This window comes from Anoplophora glabripennis, unplaced genomic scaffold (genome assembly GCF_000390285.2).
Source record: "Anoplophora glabripennis isolate ALB-LARVAE unplaced genomic scaffold, Agla_2.0 scaffold228, whole genome shotgun sequence".
Taxonomy (NCBI): domain Eukaryota; kingdom Metazoa; phylum Arthropoda; class Insecta; order Coleoptera; family Cerambycidae; genus Anoplophora; species Anoplophora glabripennis.
Window position 1 is genome coordinate 317745 of NW_019416328.1, and position 18597 is coordinate 336341.

The 18597-nt window shown below is 32.4% G+C and overlaps 1 protein-coding gene across 6 annotated transcripts in view; it reads right to left on the minus strand.

The window, feature by feature from the left end:
* LOC108905871 overlaps positions 1 to 18597 on the minus strand; it is an 82670-nt gene that overhangs the window by 3376 nt on the left and 60697 nt on the right. The window contains exons 2-15 of one of the 6 annotated variants that reach the window (XM_018708922.1): positions 14758 to 14828; positions 13689 to 13786; positions 12925 to 13058; positions 12650 to 12871; positions 11956 to 12513; positions 11862 to 11885; positions 10940 to 11611; positions 8440 to 8883; positions 7695 to 7927; positions 6552 to 6888; positions 5915 to 6128; positions 5593 to 5783; positions 5089 to 5264; positions 1545 to 1694 (exon numbers count right to left, since the gene is read on the minus strand). In XM_018708922.1, coding sequence (XP_018564438.1) covers positions 1584 to 1694; positions 5089 to 5264; positions 5593 to 5783; positions 5915 to 6128; positions 6552 to 6888; positions 7695 to 7927; positions 8440 to 8883; positions 10940 to 11611; positions 11862 to 11885; positions 11956 to 12513; positions 12650 to 12871; positions 12925 to 13058; positions 13689 to 13786; positions 14758 to 14828 — 3485 coding nt within the window. In that variant the 3' untranslated portion in view covers positions 1545 to 1583. Of the gene's footprint in view, positions 1 to 1544; positions 1695 to 5029; positions 5265 to 5592; positions 5784 to 5914; positions 6129 to 6551; positions 6889 to 7694; positions 7928 to 8439; positions 8884 to 10939; positions 11612 to 11861; positions 11886 to 11955; positions 12514 to 12649; positions 12872 to 12924; positions 13059 to 13688; positions 13787 to 14757; positions 14829 to 18597 lie in introns of all 6 variants that reach the window. The other 5 variants (XM_018708926.1, XM_018708925.1, XM_018708921.1 and 2 more) reach the window with 5 other exon arrangements.

The window sequence follows — 18597 nt, forward strand, 5'->3', positions numbered from 1 at the left end:
GTTGATTCTTACTGTTTTCGCTCAAAACCAAAGCGCCGAGTCTTTGAACTTTTCCCATCGAATCCAAGTGGTTTACAACTGTTTTGTGATCTCATACCATCTCCTGAACCAATTCCCTTGTCGATTGTTTTGGATTTTTGTGAGGAAGTCGATTTAATTGCTCTTCATCAAATTCAACTGAGCGTCCAGAACGATTCATGTCTTTAAGGTTAAAAATCATTTTTAAAACGCAAAAACTATCGATGGGCCGTTTGTTTATTCATCGCATCATCACCATATACGACAATTTCCCGAGATACTTGAGAGGCTTTAGCGTTTTCCCCGTCTCAATTAAAGAAAAATAAAATGAAGCAAGTGCCGAAAATAATCAATGATTTTATCAACTTGTTATTTCATTTTTCAACCAAAAACACAATTTGATAGAGCAATAAGTTCTCCTTCGAATGACGTGCCAATTTGAAAATGCGTTTAATTTTCTTGTGAATTTTTAAATTTGAAAAAAAAAAACGGAGATTACTTATTCGCAAACCCATTATATACTCTCTCTTTTGTGTATTTCCAATTAACTCTCAAAATGATGAGTTGGAATAAAGAAATTATTAGAGCGCCTCCAAATTAACGGATAAATTTGATTACAACCAGAGTATTTTTTTGAGGAAAACATTGGTCACTTCAATTTTAATTTTTTGTTACAAATTGTTTAGTAAGTATTACACACAGAATATATAAATACATAACCCGAGTAGAAATTACATCACTGGCGACTTTTTATTGGTAGTAATCATACTGTTTTTGAAAACGAAGCTTTTATGCTTAAATAAATTTGTTATCTGATTATTTAGAATTTTATGTAGATGTCAAAAGGCATGCTGTGTGGTAGATGAAAATTAATCGGTAAATGATTTTGATGTCGATAAAGTTTTTTAAGTTATCTGATGTTATTTTTTCAAAGCATTTCAACTTAAAACTGAAAAAATCCTTTCAGGATAATTGTTAACTACACTTTTTGTTCAAATTAAAGGAGTTTATCAGCAGGGCAAAGTGCCCACTACCAAAATCATTTATTCATATATTCTCTAAATAATCCTTTTATTTAAAGTATCATTTTAAGAAATTTTAGATCTGAAATCAAAAACTGAAGTTCTCGGGTTGATAGTGGCAGTGTCTCCCAATATCTCCGCTAGGGGTTGTCATAATTCAGTGAATTCTTATTTTATTTAATTAATATTTATTTCACTTGCCCAAGATAATTAGCATTTATTATTATTATTTCATTAGCGTAACATAAATATAAGTATTTCTTTTAATTTAACAGTTTATATTTTGAAAACTAAGTAGTTTAGAACATAGATTTATACGAACATTTTATCTTAAATTAATCTAAGGAATCGCCCCCCTAATATTATTGGGTCAAAAATTGGTAAATTCAAAGAGTTTAAAAGTTCATTTGTGTTACAGACAAGTACATTTTATTAGTGACAACAATCAAGTGTTTCATGCAGGAGTGCTTAACAGTGAGAGTGCAGAATATTAGTTTGACTCACCCCACTGGGCCCTGACCATGGGAAATGGCAGGGCTGCATTTACCAATGCCTAGATCGGTCGATGGTGTTCAGTGCCCAGTGGGGCAGTTCGCGTGTCTGATATGAGCCCTGATGGTAATAAACTTGATCCAGCTGCACATTGTATACCCTCTACCAGTACCAAAAAGCATGATAATAAGTTACATGATACATATACGAGTGCGTGTTTGCCTTAAAAATTAGGGTAAATGGGGTACATTTAAATTCAGGGACCTTTAGAAACAAAATTTATATGAACAAGGTGAAAATCTATGAAAATTATGAACGAAATATTATGGAATGTATTTTGAATTATAACTGAGATTGTCTCATGAATAGAAACAGGTAGTTATGAAGATACTAAAAAAAAATTACGACAATATTTTTTTACAGAAAAATACTTTCCTAATCCTTAGAAACCACCAAAGAATTTGATTTTTAAGACAAATTCAACTAATGAATCAGAAACTTGATACCTAACTCCTTTTTTTATTTTGCAAATTTCGTTAGAAATTTTTTTGTGAAAGAACTTTTGTATGTGAAGCTGAAATCAGGTCCTAAGAAATTATATATTGCCATACTTCATTGTAATAATATGATGCCTTTAATTTCGCGAGCTGTAACTGATTGATTTAGTAGTAGAAGCACTTATTTTTTTTAATGGAACCCATAGTTGGCTATGATTTAGAAAGATAAGATGTTTTCATATTTGAATAATTTTCTATTCAAATAATATATATTTTTATATTTAGCAGAAATTATTGACTGTAATAATAAGGAATTTACATTTAGTGACTGAATCAGATTATATGAAACCTGGAAGAAAGAAGAAAAATGTTTTTTTATAAATAAATTAATTTTGTTTAAAAGCCAACAAAGCCAACTACCTATATCTAGTTAGACACTTAATTATCTACCCTGTATTTCCCTTATTTTTAGAAAAAGTATATTTACGTATCTTTGGAAAGCTGAAAAAATTCTCAATCTTTCTAGGTCATAGCAAACTATGATTTCCATTACTAAAATATATAAATTTTCCTACATAATTTCGTAAATACTTATTTAACACCAGAAATACAGTAGTGGTGCTCGAGAATGTCAAGAAAATTATTATAGCACTCTATAACTCGAAAACGAATAAAGGTATAAAATATCTGATTTAACATTTCATCTTGAATTTGTGTTAAAACTCGAGATCAAGATAGTACGTTATCAGATTTTTGTATCAATAATTTCTGAGATAGTTACCTTGAAATTTCGTTGAATCTGATTCACTCTGTACAAAATCTTTCTGGAAGGATTAGTATGTAACTACTACTCTACTTATCTACTACTAGGCAGAAGTTCTATTTTTCTATTTTTTTTTTTTTTTTTTGATTAAATGTGTAGATCTCATCTAAACTAAACTAAAACTGGGTTATTTAGAAGCAAAATTGTACCTATATAGATAAAGCATTCGTTTTTACAACGCCATTTCTAAATTAATACAATAATTACATAATTATCTTAGAGCATATTATACTACATACTATATAGAGGAATCACTAGGTGTTAAAAAGTGTAGACACTGTAAAAAGAAACGTGATAGTTTGGGCACTTGCTCTCTGTCTCTTAATTTTATTTGAATATCACGAGGGAGTTGTGCTAGCCAATCACATGCCTGTGCAAGAGAGAAAAATAGTACAGTACCCAAACTATCTCTTTCACTCTTTGTCACTCCTCTACACTGTCGTCGTAAGCGTGCTTCCTCCATATTACCTACATATATATGCTCTAAGATAATTATCGTCAGACATTTCAATTTTGATTATAGAAACCCTTCTGAAAATGTCACACTACTATGTTCTAATCAATCAAATATTGTTAAGACGTTGCAAAAAAGAAATTTAGATTTCTCTTAGTGTAGATGCCCAGTATGAAATTACATTACAAGTTTTTTGACATTTGAAATGATATCCTCTTTATTATATTTGATAAACTGTTTCCATACACTTACTTTTGATTGTTTTGATAATGCTTAGATTTTAAATATTGGACTTTTTATCTAATTTTAGTTTGCTTTTCGAAACAAAGTATTTTAGGTAGTCGTTGACTAAACAATTAACATCAATGTGACATCAATAAAAAATCAGCAATGGTAAGGCTTTTTTTCAAAACTTTGATTCCAGTAAAATTGTATTGGGACATGTAGGTACTGGTCAAACAAAACAATACCTTTAAAATAATTATTTACATAAATACAGGGTGATTCACAACTTATCCAAAAAAAATTGGGAATAGATGCGGCATGAGAAATGGAGTCAATATTGTAAAAAAATTTTTTGTAAAACCCTTATAGTTTCTGAGAAAAAAATTATTGAAATTATAGCACATTAAACCACTACATAGCTGGACAACTGTAGTCTCTAGCGTCATTCGCAATACGCATGGAGAGCCATGTGACTCCTAATACTGAAATCCGTCGTTTCGGTAGTTTTTACCTGTTATCTGTGGTATTTACATCAGTTTTTTAGTAGTTAGTGTCAAAAATGGCTTGCGTGTATAACAACTCAGAGTTGATGGATATCGTTTTAATATATGGTGAAGCAAGACAACATTTGTATTATGGTGAAGTATTTGTGTTATGGTGAAGCAAGACATCATTTGTGTTAGTTCGTAGAAAGTGAGTAAGACGGACCCAAATGTGTTTACACGTGAGTGGATAAAATTTTGAACAATTGCTGTTGCAGCATCGGGTATGTCAAATGATTTTATTATTTAAAAACACAAATTAATTTTATTAATAATTAATAAAGGCAAAAGCATTTGAATTTGCCGATATAAAATAGGTGCGATAAAATTCTATTTACATATTTCTTTCCTTGCGAAAGTTTTTGTCCGTTTTTATCACGCCGCCATACCGGTCGCATTGTGCGAGGTCAGGTTTTACAGTGGACCAGTTTCCAGTGCCGTGCAGAAGTGTATTTTTAAATCAATTTCGAACTGACCTTTTTGATTTTTTCTTTACAAAATTGTATTTGTAAGGGTCCCCTGTACATCCAGAATTTTTCTTTTGGATAAGTTCTGAATCACCCTGTATAATAAAAACCGTAAATATAACCCTTTGCAAACACAATTATATTAATAATAATACTGCTATTGATGATAAATATCAATAAATATGTGATACAACATGAAAAATAAATTATACAGAAAGTTGTTCATCCCATTTTTTTTACAGTATTTTAGAAAAACGAAATGATCTCATGTGTTTGATTAAATTCTGTTGAATGTTGAACTTCATTTTATTGAACTGAAACTACATAAATTAAACAATTTAATCCACAAAAAACGAGTTTCTCAATTTCATCAATTACCAAACCAGTTCCTTAGAAAATAGCGAAGCCGCCGTTCCAAAATCAGCCACACAAAGCGATTGAAAAGCTTGCCAGGCGCAATTCAGCAAATATTAAAGTTAATGAACCTACTTGCTCTCAGTGGAGCTCGCAGTAGTCACAGCAAAGAGTAGCATTCACAGTGATGTTACCTTATGATTGGAGGACGCTTTGCTGCTGGCTTTGTAGATGGTGCAGCTGGCCTGGACGATGGCCACGAAGACGAGGGCGGCGATGCATCCAAGAACGATGTACAGCTTGGCCTCTGAAAGGTTGAAAAAGCCGTTGTCTTCGTTCGTGGAGGCGTCGGGTATGATATTTGAAGTCACTGAAAATAATCATTATTCAGTAAAAAACGAGAGGTGGTGAAAAACATATCTGGTATAAGACAACGATTTGTTATAAGTACAGAATTTACATTGTTTTCAATCAATATACATATTTGTTAATTATTAATATACTTTCCCGTCATAAAGTAAAAGTACAATAAATAAAATTTAAAAGTATCCAAAATAAATAATAGACACATAAGTATGTTGTGTTTACTGGTCCCTAATAAAAGATATTTAACTTTTAATCCTTTTTAAGTAAAATTTTCAGAAAAATATCCACTAAATATTTAAATTAAGCATGCATAAATAATTTATTTAACTCACGGCTTTGCGGTTCAAAGACCAAATATTGTGGGTCGACTTTGAGATTTCCCACGCGACCAGAGCCAATGCTCTGTTGCAGAAGTTTATGGACTTGCTCATCCATACTGTCTTCACCATCGAGGGAACGACCTTTTTCGGCAATTGCTTTGTCCAGTTGCAAATTTATTGTGGCCACGATGTCGTTATCCTCACTGAAAAAAAATATGTACTTACGTAATTATAATACTTCTAATATTGGATGGTAATTTCAGTGAGTACATTTTTGTGTTCCTCTGATGATGATGGTTAATACCCTATTGTCGGTTCAAAAAATAATACTTACGATTTTATATTTTCTACTATAATTCGCCTATATCCAGGCAACTTAGTAAAGACTGGTTTAAAGTTGTCCCCAATGGAATTGGATAGGTCTTCATACTGTAAAGACCCAGGTGTTGGCAAATTAAAGTTTTCACCCAAGTCTACCAATTTGACTTGGACATTGTAGCCCAAACCAGGTGCTTCTGTTGTGGTTAGGAATTCATCAAATACGTCATCTGAAAGAAAAACCGGGGACCATGCTTAACTTCACAATCCTAAGGAAAAATTCAGATATTTGCAAAAAACAAAGAGCGGGTTACTTTTTTAATATTTCCTTCATCTAACTTTAGTTAGAACTGTTGAAATATTATTACAAACTAAAAACATATGAGGTTCCAATTTGTTTCCACTAATTTTTGCTTTTAATGAGGAGAAGTACATACATAAAAGGTGGGTTAATAAAACAAAAAAAAAAATGTGAAAACCAAAATAACCAGTGACTACATCTGTTAATATTGGCTTTCATATTTTTAATTATTGATATATCTGTATCCAGTGTTTTTATTATTCCTGAAATTTTCTAACTTTCAAATTTATTGTGCTTTTGACTAATAAATATGACCTACATCTTTCAGCAAATAGGATTTTAGTTAACTTACCATTTCCGCAGGATCTGATACAGATCCTCTCGGAAGAAATAGTCGGCACTTCTTCGTGTTTACGGATCTTCTTGTTCACGCTATTGAAGGCACCTCCTTTGACGGGGAACATCATGAACAAGCAGTGATCATTTGTGAACGATAAGTCTTTGGGATCATTTGTAATTCTCTTTCGAAGGAAAGATAGTGTTGTAGTTCCATCAACAATCCTTCCACTCGTATTGAAGATGTTTTGGGAGGCGTCAAGGAATGGCTGAGTGTATCCAGATATCCAGGTATCCATTAGGAAAGGCCTTCCCGTTTTGTCGACCCAGCCAAGAATAGCGTCAGTTTGGGACTGAAAGATAACGGAAATTTAATCGTAGTTATGAGTGTAAAATTATTTCAAAATACATTAATGTCAAAGATTTTAGTATAATCTTTTCCAACTAGATATTTTAAATGGTCTCAATCAGTAATATTTAATATACAGTGTGGACCATTTTGGTGATGTATCTATGGGTATCTTGGAAACTATAAGAGATAGGAAAATGGTTAAATGGGGAAAGTTTTAGATTCTTCTGTCGCTAACTTAGTGGCGCTTGCAGACCGGTCCTAGCTTTTCAGGTTTTCGAGGTATTTTGAAAAAAATTAAATGTACTTTCGAAAATCGTCTGTAATTTTTTTATTTAAAGGAAATCTGAAAAAATTTTTTTACAACAGGTTTTTTTGAGGAATTTCACTGTAATTTAGATTTTTATTGCGATGTTTCGGTTGTGAGAAACTATCATCAACTTTCCTTTTTCTTGTGGGCGTCATATTGAATTTTAAGCTGAGCAAATAGAGTATTTGTTTGGCTTTTTAATGATGTAATACAAGTAAGAAAGAGTTTCAAAAACAACCTCAAAAATCAATATTTCAATATTTTTAATAAATCTGGCAACGCCGCATAATTTTTCGAAACTATTATATAATAGTCTTAAATTTTTGTAAAAGCTTATCATTAATGTCATGGTGTTGAGCGAAAAAATTATTAATTATTAATTATTTCAAGGGAGAAATTGATTAAAAAAATCTGAACTTTTGTGTATGAATAATAAAATACTATAAATGAGCGCAATTAGAGTTGAATCATCATTCTTATTAAATCCTTCTTCCACTCACCATTTTTTCGTCATTAGAAAATGCAATCCCAGTCCAGGTGTCGGTATGTTTTGTCGTTATGGTAAATCTAATGGTGTCCTTTCTCGGTATTAATTCCCATTTAGCTGAATATTCACACGTATTATTTTCAGGACTGCAGTCTCGCGGTACTTTCCAAATTCCACCACATTCTGTATTTGCGGCAGTATCGCTGGTAGCTGCTGCACCAGCTGGTGATACCATTTTTTTCTCATCTGAAAAGGAAATTGTTTATAGGTTGTTACAGTTATAATTGTCTTGTTTGCATCAAACTGGGATTTTCATCTGGTTAATAGAATCTTAACATACACATATATGGCTTATTGGTAATTTTTACTACATTTTTTTCAAAACATGAGTAAAATGTTCAAGCAAACAGCACCAAAGGAAGACATTCGAATAATTCCACAATAAGACAATTTGAAACAAATAAATACAACTTGTAAATATTGTTTGTACTATTTACCTTAACCTTAACTTAACCTTAACTTTTCAATATATTAAGTGCAATACATTCATACATTCATTATTTTTCAGATGTATTAGTAATTTATTATGATTAATGATATCAAATGCTTTAGCAAGATCCAGGAAAACTGGAAGACATTTTTTTATTAGAGTCTAAATGATTAATTATTAATCTTGTGTACAACTAATTCTATAAGAAATATTAATAAATATACATATGTAAAATACATATTTTCGTTCATTTCATTTGTTTACTTACCGAAGAAATTTAAAGCAACAACTCCTCTCTGATCCTTATGCCCATGATACTTCAGCTCATCCGGCCTGTAGAAATCTTTAACAGATGCTGCCGGTGATTCCACTCCAGATTTTGGAACATGAACGTATTTGCCCTTCTCCTGACCTTGAGCGAAGATTACATGCATCAGTTCCTGTTCAATGGAATGATCCGACGGTTCCTTTGCTTCCAATTTCTTCCTGAAGAGAATGGTGGTCACGCCATCTTTCTCAAAGCCCATAGCGGCAGTTAGATCATTTTTGCCTCCCCAGAAACTGTCCATTCTAGGAGTTGACCTGTCTCTAGTATAATAGTCTGCTATTCTGCTTGCAGTACCCCTTGCCGACCCAATGACGATATCGGTGCAGTCCATGGGACTGAAGTCATGTCTGGGCGTGTATGGGTTGAGGTGTTCGTCTGATTCTGCTGTTTTGGAAAGAGTTTAATTTTCTCGAGATTGGTTTTACGTTTTGTTTGAATTAATTTTTTCTACTGTACAGGGTGTAACTTTAAGTGGGGATCAGTTTTTAGGGAAATAGTGTTCCCCACAATATTAAACTGAATTCATTAATTATTTACATCAAATATTCGAATTATAATTCATGTTTTAACTGCATGTAAACTTTTACTACGCCGCTACTGGGCATCAATATTTACTAATCTGAAATGTTTGAAATATTTTTAATAAAAATAGTTCGTTTTTTGTTAAAGATCTGTGTTTAGTTTGTGAATCTCAGTGGCATTAATTTGGTTGAGGGTAGAGGTAGGTAACTTCTTGTGTGAAATATTAGCTTGTACTAGAGTCCAAATAGAATTTGTATAGTGCAATGTTGTGTTTTGTATAGTGTAAGTACTTTATAAAGTTATTTATTTCAATATTTACTGATGCTACGGCGTGTTTTCATTGTTAAGTTTCTTTGTGACGCTAGTGTTTGTGGTTGCATTACTTTGTTCAGTGGAGTATGAAAATTACGAATAAATGGCTAAACAAATTCAGTTTTCATAATGGAATTTGAGAAAACAAACATATGATATGTGTTCCTAATGGTCAAGCCACCGTGTAAATATGACCATCCTTTCAAAGTTACACCATATATTTACTAAAAGATTTTTGTGACTAATAGGCCAATTAAATAAGCCTTTAAATCGAAATTTTCGTCAACTTGCCTGAATTTTTGATATGAGTTAGTTTGAGGTATGTTATAACGATAAGTGACAGTAATTTTTTGTTCAACCCCCGGTCAAGGGTGAAAAAAGATAAAACAAAAGTTTTTTTCAAGATAACTCAAAACGGGTAAGGGCTAGAAAAAAAAGTTTCGTATAAAAGTTGTAAAGCATATAATTCTACATAAAAATGGCCTTTTGACTTTTCTTGTATTATTAAAATTAACAGAGTTAGGGAGGCTAGAAGATAAGAAAGAGAAATGAATGAATTTTGTAATTTTTTTCGATCTACTCTAAAAAATGTAACCTTTCTTTTCAGAGAAATATATGTATTTTTTTATTTTTAATAAGAAAGTTATAACAATTTCAAATTTGTTGCTCACCCCCCCTAAACAGAAACGAAAACCTCGAAACAGATCAATTTAATTTTGTCAATTTGTTTACATAAATCATATTTTCAATTCTTTTTGACTACATATGATTTTTTTATAAATAAAAAATATAGTTTTTCTGAAATATAAAATAAGGGTAGCAACCCCCAAACACGGAATCACTTGCGAAATATTTGTTTTTTATCATAAGTAATTTCCATTTTGTTTCATTTCAAAATATTGGATTAGAACCACAGAAATTTTGAAAAAACTGTTTTGGGGGGCGAACTTTGAGGGTGTATTTCACCCCGTATATATGTTTTCCCGCCGATAAAAAAATACGTGTCTATACATTTTTTAGAGTAGATTGAAAAAAAATACAAAAATCATTCGTTTTTCTGCTTGTTATGATTTTTTAAAATTTCTGAAATATTAACTAACATATCAAAAATTCAGGCAAGTTGACCAAAATTTCGATTTAAAGGCTTATTTAATTGGACTATAAAGAAGCAGCTAATTTATTCCATTTACCTCAGAAGAAAAAATTTTCTACCTAAATTAATAATACAGTGAACAATTTAATTTGTTCATGCAAGTACAATTTTTTTCTTTTTATTCAGACTTGTCGGAGAAATGTTTGGTATTGATAAACGCTTACCATTTTTTATAATCTATGCTGTACATTTATAAATGTGTAATGGGTATCTATTTTTTAAGTTTTTAGTATCAACTGCTACAAATAGGAAGTAACTGCTACAAGTAAAAAGTAACGTCTATCTAAATTGAAAGAGTACAACTGAGGTCCAATGCGTACGAAATTATTAGTAAATTCAGTATATTTTTTCTTAAATGTGTTGGTGTACTATGTATACTTAAAAATATATGAAAACCAGGTCAACCTATTGTTGATTTCATTAAAATAGTATTAGTTAAGTGCTTTACTATACCTGAACTACTTCCAAGTGGTGCAACATGGACTTTGAAAAAGGGTATTTCGGAAACAGGAGTTGGTTCTGGTTCAGATTTGGGCTCAGGTGTTGGATGAGGTTCTGATGAAGGTTCTGGTTCAGAAGAAGGCTCAGGTTCTGAGGAAGGTTCGGGTTTTGGTTCAGAAGAAGGTTCGGGTTCAGAGGAAGGTTCAGGTTCAGAAGAAGGTTCAGAGGAAGGTTCGGGTTTAGAAGAAGGTTCTGGTTCAGAAGAAGGTTCAGGCTCAGAGGAAGGTTCAGGTTCAGAAGAAGGTTCAGGTGCAGGTTCTGAGGCAGTTTCTGGTTCCAAAATATGTTGTGGTTTAGTACTAAACCTCAAGATATATTTAGGAGTGGAAGAACTGGAATCTGAAGCAGATACCGGCTCAGAAACTGGTTCGGGTTCTGGTTTGGATGTGGGTTCGGGTTGTGCTGATGGTTCTGATTTAGGTGCAGGCTCACCTGTTGGCTCTGAGGATGGTTCTGGTTCGGCGGATGGTTCATATTTAGGTTCCGGTTCAGGGTTAGGTTCGGAAGAGGGTTCTGGTTCGGATTTTGGTTCAGAAGAGGTTTCAGGTTCGGCAACTGGTTCTGGCGTTGCGTCTTGGTCTTGACTTTTTGGTTCTGGTTCAGAGGTAGGTTCCGGTACGGGTTCTACAAATAGATTAACAGACCAACCACCATTAGAGTCTAACATAGTCATTATTGTACTCGTATGCTTTACAATTTCGGGTGTAAATTTGTATATAGATAATACATATTATCAGTACTTTAGTTGAAATTACTAACATAGCAAAAAATATAGAGTGAAACTATTTATGTGTCATAAAGTACGATATTTTACAAAGTGCTATTTACCAGTGTAAAGTTGTGTAGCTGAGAATATTGTAAACAATTAAATTACCTTCAGCCTGTCTTTTGCTTCTTCCTGAAAAGAAAAACATCCTAGTGTCAGGTTCTTCGTAAGTAAGTTTAACTTTATACAAGAATATATTTACCTTGTTTCTTACTAACTTGGAAAGATACACTGGTCTCAACAATGTCCGCGTGGGGCGGAGCAGTTTGAATGGCAGGTGTAGGAGAAGCAGATCTTCTTGAATACAAAGATTTTTTATAGCTTTGTTCCGGTGCACTGCCAGGTTCCGGTGCACTGCCAGGTTCCGGAGTTGGTTCTGGTTCGCTGTTTGGTTCAGGTTCGCTACTCGGTTCCGGTTCAGGTTCGCTTTTTTGTTCTGGTTCACTTTTAGGTTCTGCACTTGGATCTGGCTCCGAAGACGGTTCTGGCTCGCTTTTCGGTTCACTATTTGGTTCCGGCGCTGCAGATCCGATGGGAGAGGCGTTAGAAGTGACGGGCCCAATTTGAGGAAAGTTTTTACAGCTCTTCGTTATAGTTCTAGGTCGCCACCCTAGAGCTGCGTAACTGGTGCCATTAACGACCATAACAGCTTCAAGTTCTTTGTGTTCTTTGAGAATTCGCCAGTAAAGGCGGAATGTATCACTGAGCTTCTTTTCTGTGTACAGTTCGAAGTCTATTTCCGTTGTTTTTACAGGAGATTCTGTAATAAAAGTTATTATAAATTTCGGGATTGACAGTTTATTTAAATTCTAGGTCAGTCTTGGAAGGAAGATCATTAAAGATAAAACATTCTTAAATTCCGAATATCTTCGAAAAGGAAATTACGAGTCACTCACTTTTATTACAGCCTGGCCCAAACCATCCCAACTGACAGTAACACTGCCGCTTGGGAGCTTCGGTTGCATCGATGTCAATGCATTTTCCATGGTCGCCACAGTCGCTATTCTCGAAGCATTCGTCTCTGAATTGACAAAGCTCTCCGTAGTGGAGACGATCACACTTACATCTTCCAACAAGATTTCTGCCGTGGCCACCGCAGTTTTCTCGAAATTTTTTCCCTTAAATCCAGAAATGCATAAGTTTAACGTAACAAACGATTCAAAATTCTTACTTGGCTTAACATCGACATCCGCACAGGACCAAAATTTGTAATTAGCTCCCCATTCCAATGCTTGTCGGATCAACCTCAACGTGCAGTTCTCGCAAGTGAAGTCAGTTGGGAGTTGTATTTGAAATGTCTGAGCTCTGAAAGAAAGTTCATTTAATCCAATGATGATGCAATATGTATTAATGCTTAATATGAGCCACTAAATTATATATTCGTTACGTAACTAACTGATTGTACTAAATTAACGAGGATCGGTTTATAAAATCGTTTGTGCAAAGGGGTATGTTTTGTTTGAAGAAAGAAATGCTACGCTACTGTCTTATTGTAAAATAAGTAACGAACGTTTTTGCAAGTAAAGAATCACGTCAAACACTACTATATGTAACAGAACCGCAATACTGAGAACTCTCTCAAAAATGTGATTACATATAGAACACTTTGTTTTAATATTAAAATTATGAACATTATTACGAAAATTTTAATGCACTCTTATTAGCTTCAGTAGTAAGGATCTTTGAAAACTTATATTCCTAGTAATTATATATGTTTACCGTCGTTTTTATTAGGTCTAACATTAAGATAATTATATAAAAATGTTTCCATATCACATACAACCATGGTTAACATTAATTTAAAGAAATAGCGATCAAATATACAATAGCGGTTCTCTCCGTGTAGAAACCCAAACGTTAATTAAGACTAAACTCATTAACATTAACATTATCGATGTTGCACTTCAGATTTTTATATTAATGAAATATACTTACGTTGGATCATTAGAAACGAATTCAGATCCTTGTATCGTCGGCGTTAAATCTAAAACTGGCCTTTCCAATTCATCCAATAATTGTATTTTGAACCCACCCTAAGAAAGTGAAAAAATAGAGAATTATTCCAAACTTCCAATTTGAATAATTTAAATTTGTCAAGGAATTAAATGCTGTTATAGCACTGTATTATACAGGATGTTTTCTAAAGTAGTCTAAAATATTTCAGAGGATGTTTCTTCACACTATTTTATGAAAAAAACTTGAATACCAACTATATCCAAGAATGTGCACGTAGGACTAAAAAGTTATCTGTTAGTGTTTTACGTTTGGAAATTAATTCTAGAGAAAAATAATATTATAAATTAATAGAAAAGCATTTTGTTTAGAACTAGGCAAATAAAAAAATGCCAAGATATATCACAAGTCAGGTAATCATTAACGAAGATTACAATAAAACCCACAAAATTAAAAATATCCAGTGGCATGCATACTATTTTGTAAAATAATTGTTTCTCCTCTCCTGATTTTTTGAACATATGTCATAAACAAGATCAATTGTCATCAACTATTTTCGTAAAATTCTATATATGAAAATAGAGCACATTTTTTGTTCAGAATCGATTGCAGATTCAGGAAAACGTAATCAAATTACATAAAACTAGAATATGCAAAAGTTGCGAAGACATAACCTTGAGGACAAGTTGGCCTAGGCGGTCCCTGGCGTCAGACCGAAATAAGCACCATGTAGTTTTAATGACCTTTAATAAATGTACAGTTCGCTCAAAAATTATTTAAATCCCTGAAAGAGTTTTTGAGTTATTGCGGAAAATTGTTATTATTTTTTTCTAAACAACACCCTGTAACTCAGTAAGAGTGCATTGCAGAAAAATATTTTCTAGGAATTTTAATCTTATTTGGGTCTGGTCTACTCCCTGGTAAATTTTTGTACGCTGACACTGGGACACCCTGTATATAGAGAATTATCCTTTGAAATATTTTAAATTATTGAGGGAAACCCTATATATATATTTATAAGTAAGTGCTTATTTAAATATAAAAAACTCACCTTATGTGGATATCCCAAATGCCAAGATACATTAAATTTGCTTCCCTCTAAGAAAGACGTCCTTAGATCACCTGCAAAAAAATGTATAGATAAGTTGATCAGTATATCAAAATATGTTACCTATCTACCATTAATATGCGTGTATTTAAGAAAATATTATTTTGTAAAAAAATTAAAACAGTTTGAAAGAAATTGGAGTTTCAAGAAATTCGGATTGTTTATTTATTTTTCTAATAATTTATATCTGTTAGTTTTTTGAGAGATGTTGTTCCTGTTGTTATCGGTTTATTTTTTATACAGTGCACAAGGTATAAAGCTAATTCAAATCATGTTTAAAAATTTGCTTAAATTTTCGTCTAATGAAGTTATGTACATCAGTATTTAGATATTCTAAAAAGCATATTCAGACAAGTTATTAATTAATAATTAATTATATTGTAGGGAACAACTATCCTGCTGGCTAAAGCAGTACAACTACTCTGCAGACTAAAGCTCGGATTGGATTGCTTCATAAGATGAGAATTTCAGGAAAAAAATTATACCTAATTTGAAGTAGCTTGATATACTTAAGAAAAGTAAAACTACAAAAACTAATATTAAAAATATATATAAATTTAAGAGTTTGCTATGCTTTTTAAAGGCTTCCAGTCATTGTGTTACTGGCTAAAATTTAAGTAAGACCACTAATTTAACTAAAAGTGAATGAATCACATTAAAGATTTATATACGCCATTTGCTTAAATTTATATTGATTATTATATTTATGTTATTAAAAAATAATAGAAAAATAATTTTTCCCCAAAATGTGTTCATATTAAAACGATGAGTGATCACTTGTGTTAAGTAACAACATACTTAAGTATGCGTAAACGTAAACAAACTTTCAAGGTTGGTCAAAGTTATGCAGTCATTAAATAACTACCATAATTACTAGTTTTATGATACAAGGTAAGCGACCAGTGATGGATGGAATAAGATGTTGTCCATTGTCGTTGTGTACGTTGTTACATTTATTGAGAAAGACCTCAGCCCGCGTGTCCTTTACGCTCACATTAGTAAGTCTTATCGGAATAATTACAGTCAAGGTCGTAATTACAATTATTTTTTACTATATTTGGACAATTACGTATGCTATTCATTTTGCCGTTAATTGCTATAATGTCATGTAGTCTTCCAATACTCAGTTCTAATCTTCCTCTTATTTTGTTAAACAAGTTATATTATATAATCCTCAACTCGTATATGTTGTTATTAGCATGGATTAGTGTATCTAGTTTAAAATTAAGATATTTTACAGTCGACCGCGACTTTAGAAACTCGTGGAACAGGTTCATATAGACGTGGAGATGTACCTTACAGTTTTATCTTTATGTAGCTAATAATTTAAGAATGTTAGGATCAAATCATGTTCTAGGTTGGAGCAATATGCAGTAGATTCTTTAATCTTAAAGAAAATCGACTTCAAAGTCGTTTTAGTAGTAGATATAATGTAAGTGTTCCTTTGGTTATGACTGAAATTAACATAAAATGCTTATATGAGGATCTAGGTGGAGAAATCTTCCTAAGGGGCTGTAACCTCTTAAAGGAAGTTAAAGTTAAAGTAATGTTATAGTACAAATCTAAAAATGGAAAAAAATTGTTTCTAAATTTTAGTCGTGGTTCAATTAGACGTTAATTTTACCTTAGCATTTTATATGTGAATGACTTCAAGGTTAAATTTTGTTATTTATGAATTTTTTCGGGAGTAAAATTGATTTAAAAAGTATGTTACAGATCCCACAATACATGTAAATTATAAGTTAGTTGAATTGAAAACAGGAAAACAGATCGAAGAATATTTAAAACATTTTTGTGAATATTTTTTAATAACCTTGGGAACAGTAGGTATAGTATGAAAAAAGTTGAATTACTTAATGTCGATGTTAAATAGCAGTGAATTCATAGCTTTTATAATTTCGATCACGAAAGAGTGCAGCCCGACATTTTTACGATGATGACTTGATTGAAGTAGTTCCGTCGATCGATTTCCATCGATTAGATTAAGTCTATCTTCATACATAATGTACTTAATTATTTTTGTCTATGTTAAATTTGAATAGAATATAATTGCAAATTTTACTCTGAACAGATTTTAATCTATTAATGTAAGTAAAATATTGAGGGTTCCAAATTATGCAGCAGTATTCCAGGCAAGAGCGGACAAGAGAATTATACAGATTAGGAAAGTACCGATGGTCCATCTGCCGTTACGTGAGAGCGATAAAGTAAGATATAGAAATCCATGCGATAGAGAAGGATGGCTATAATGAAGGCGTCTCATAGTCACCGCCCGTTTGCCTCTTAATAAAACTGCACAACCTGAAACATTTGCGCAACATATCTTCAATATGGACATCGAACCTCAAATAGCTATCAAATTTGACTCCTAAATCAGTTACCACGTTTACTGTTTGAAGTGTAATATTATCTATGTGGTAATATGAAAAAATTATATTCTTTCTACGAGTAAACGTAACAACTTTACATTTATCATAATTTAATGACATGTCGTTTGACTTACACCATTTCACTAATGAATTTAAGTGACTCTGAACTCGATTGCAGTCATCAGAATGCTTAATATACAAAAATAATTTTAGATCATCAGCAAACATTAAGAATCTGCAATATTTTAGGCAATTAGAAATGTCATTTATAAATAAAAAAAATAATATTGGACCCAAATGGCTACCTTGAGGGACACCAGATGACACAGTTATTTCTCGAGATTTATCATCTTTTAATATGATAATTTGAGTTCTATCAGCTAAGTAGGATTGACGCCACAGCAATAAATTACCAAATATCCCGTATTAGCTTCGCCAGTAATAATTTTTGGTTAACACGATCGAAAGGATTTCGAATGTCCGTATCTATTGCATCAACTTGCTCACCATACTTTGGACAATATAATTACTAAAAACTAATAAATAATATTGTTATAACATAAACGAATAGAATCGGCTACTAGGGACTCAAACAACTTTTCTACTACGCTAAGACAACAAATTTATTTGTGTTAGTGATAATAAGGAAATGAATAAGCCTTAATATTTTTAAGCAAAAGTGTAATTAACAGCTACTAATACTTTCCTGTGTACGTGCAAGTTTTACAGATGAGTGAATGATTATGGAAACAGCTGCTTAATTCTAACTAGCTTGTAGAGAGATTTACAACAATTAATTACAGATAACGTTCCACTTTATATAATATGCTTGAGTATATAAGGTGATCTATAACTTTTCTAAGAACTAAGATTGTAGTATAACAACCCTAGGTTCGACAAAAAATAAGTAAATGTAGTTGTGGCCAAAAATATGTGATCGTCATAAGGAATACCTACGTTGTGTGTATTTATTTTTTTAATGACCGGAAGGCGCTGGCTACTAACTTTGTGGAGGGGATGTATGGTTTAATTATACAAAAACAAAAGCAAAGTAAATACACCTAGCTTTATTATCTACATACAACAGTCCTCAAATTAAACATGTGACAAATATAATGAACAACAAAAACATCAACAACCATTTAACATAAAATGAGAGTGCCAGGCTCACCTAGAGCTCCTGTGGGGAAAGAGCATGGCAGATAAACCCACGATCGTTGCTCTTACCACCCAAATATAAATACAAAACAACCGCTAACCAAAGGCATAAATTAAGATCCTTTGCTAATGATAAATAAGACCTGTCTCATTTAATGTGTCACTAAATGTCATCTGTTACCTCATATTAGTCATACACACTTCCAAGTAAAACTGAAGAGGTTTGGTGTTAGTTAGCCGGCAGAGCCGGAAGGTA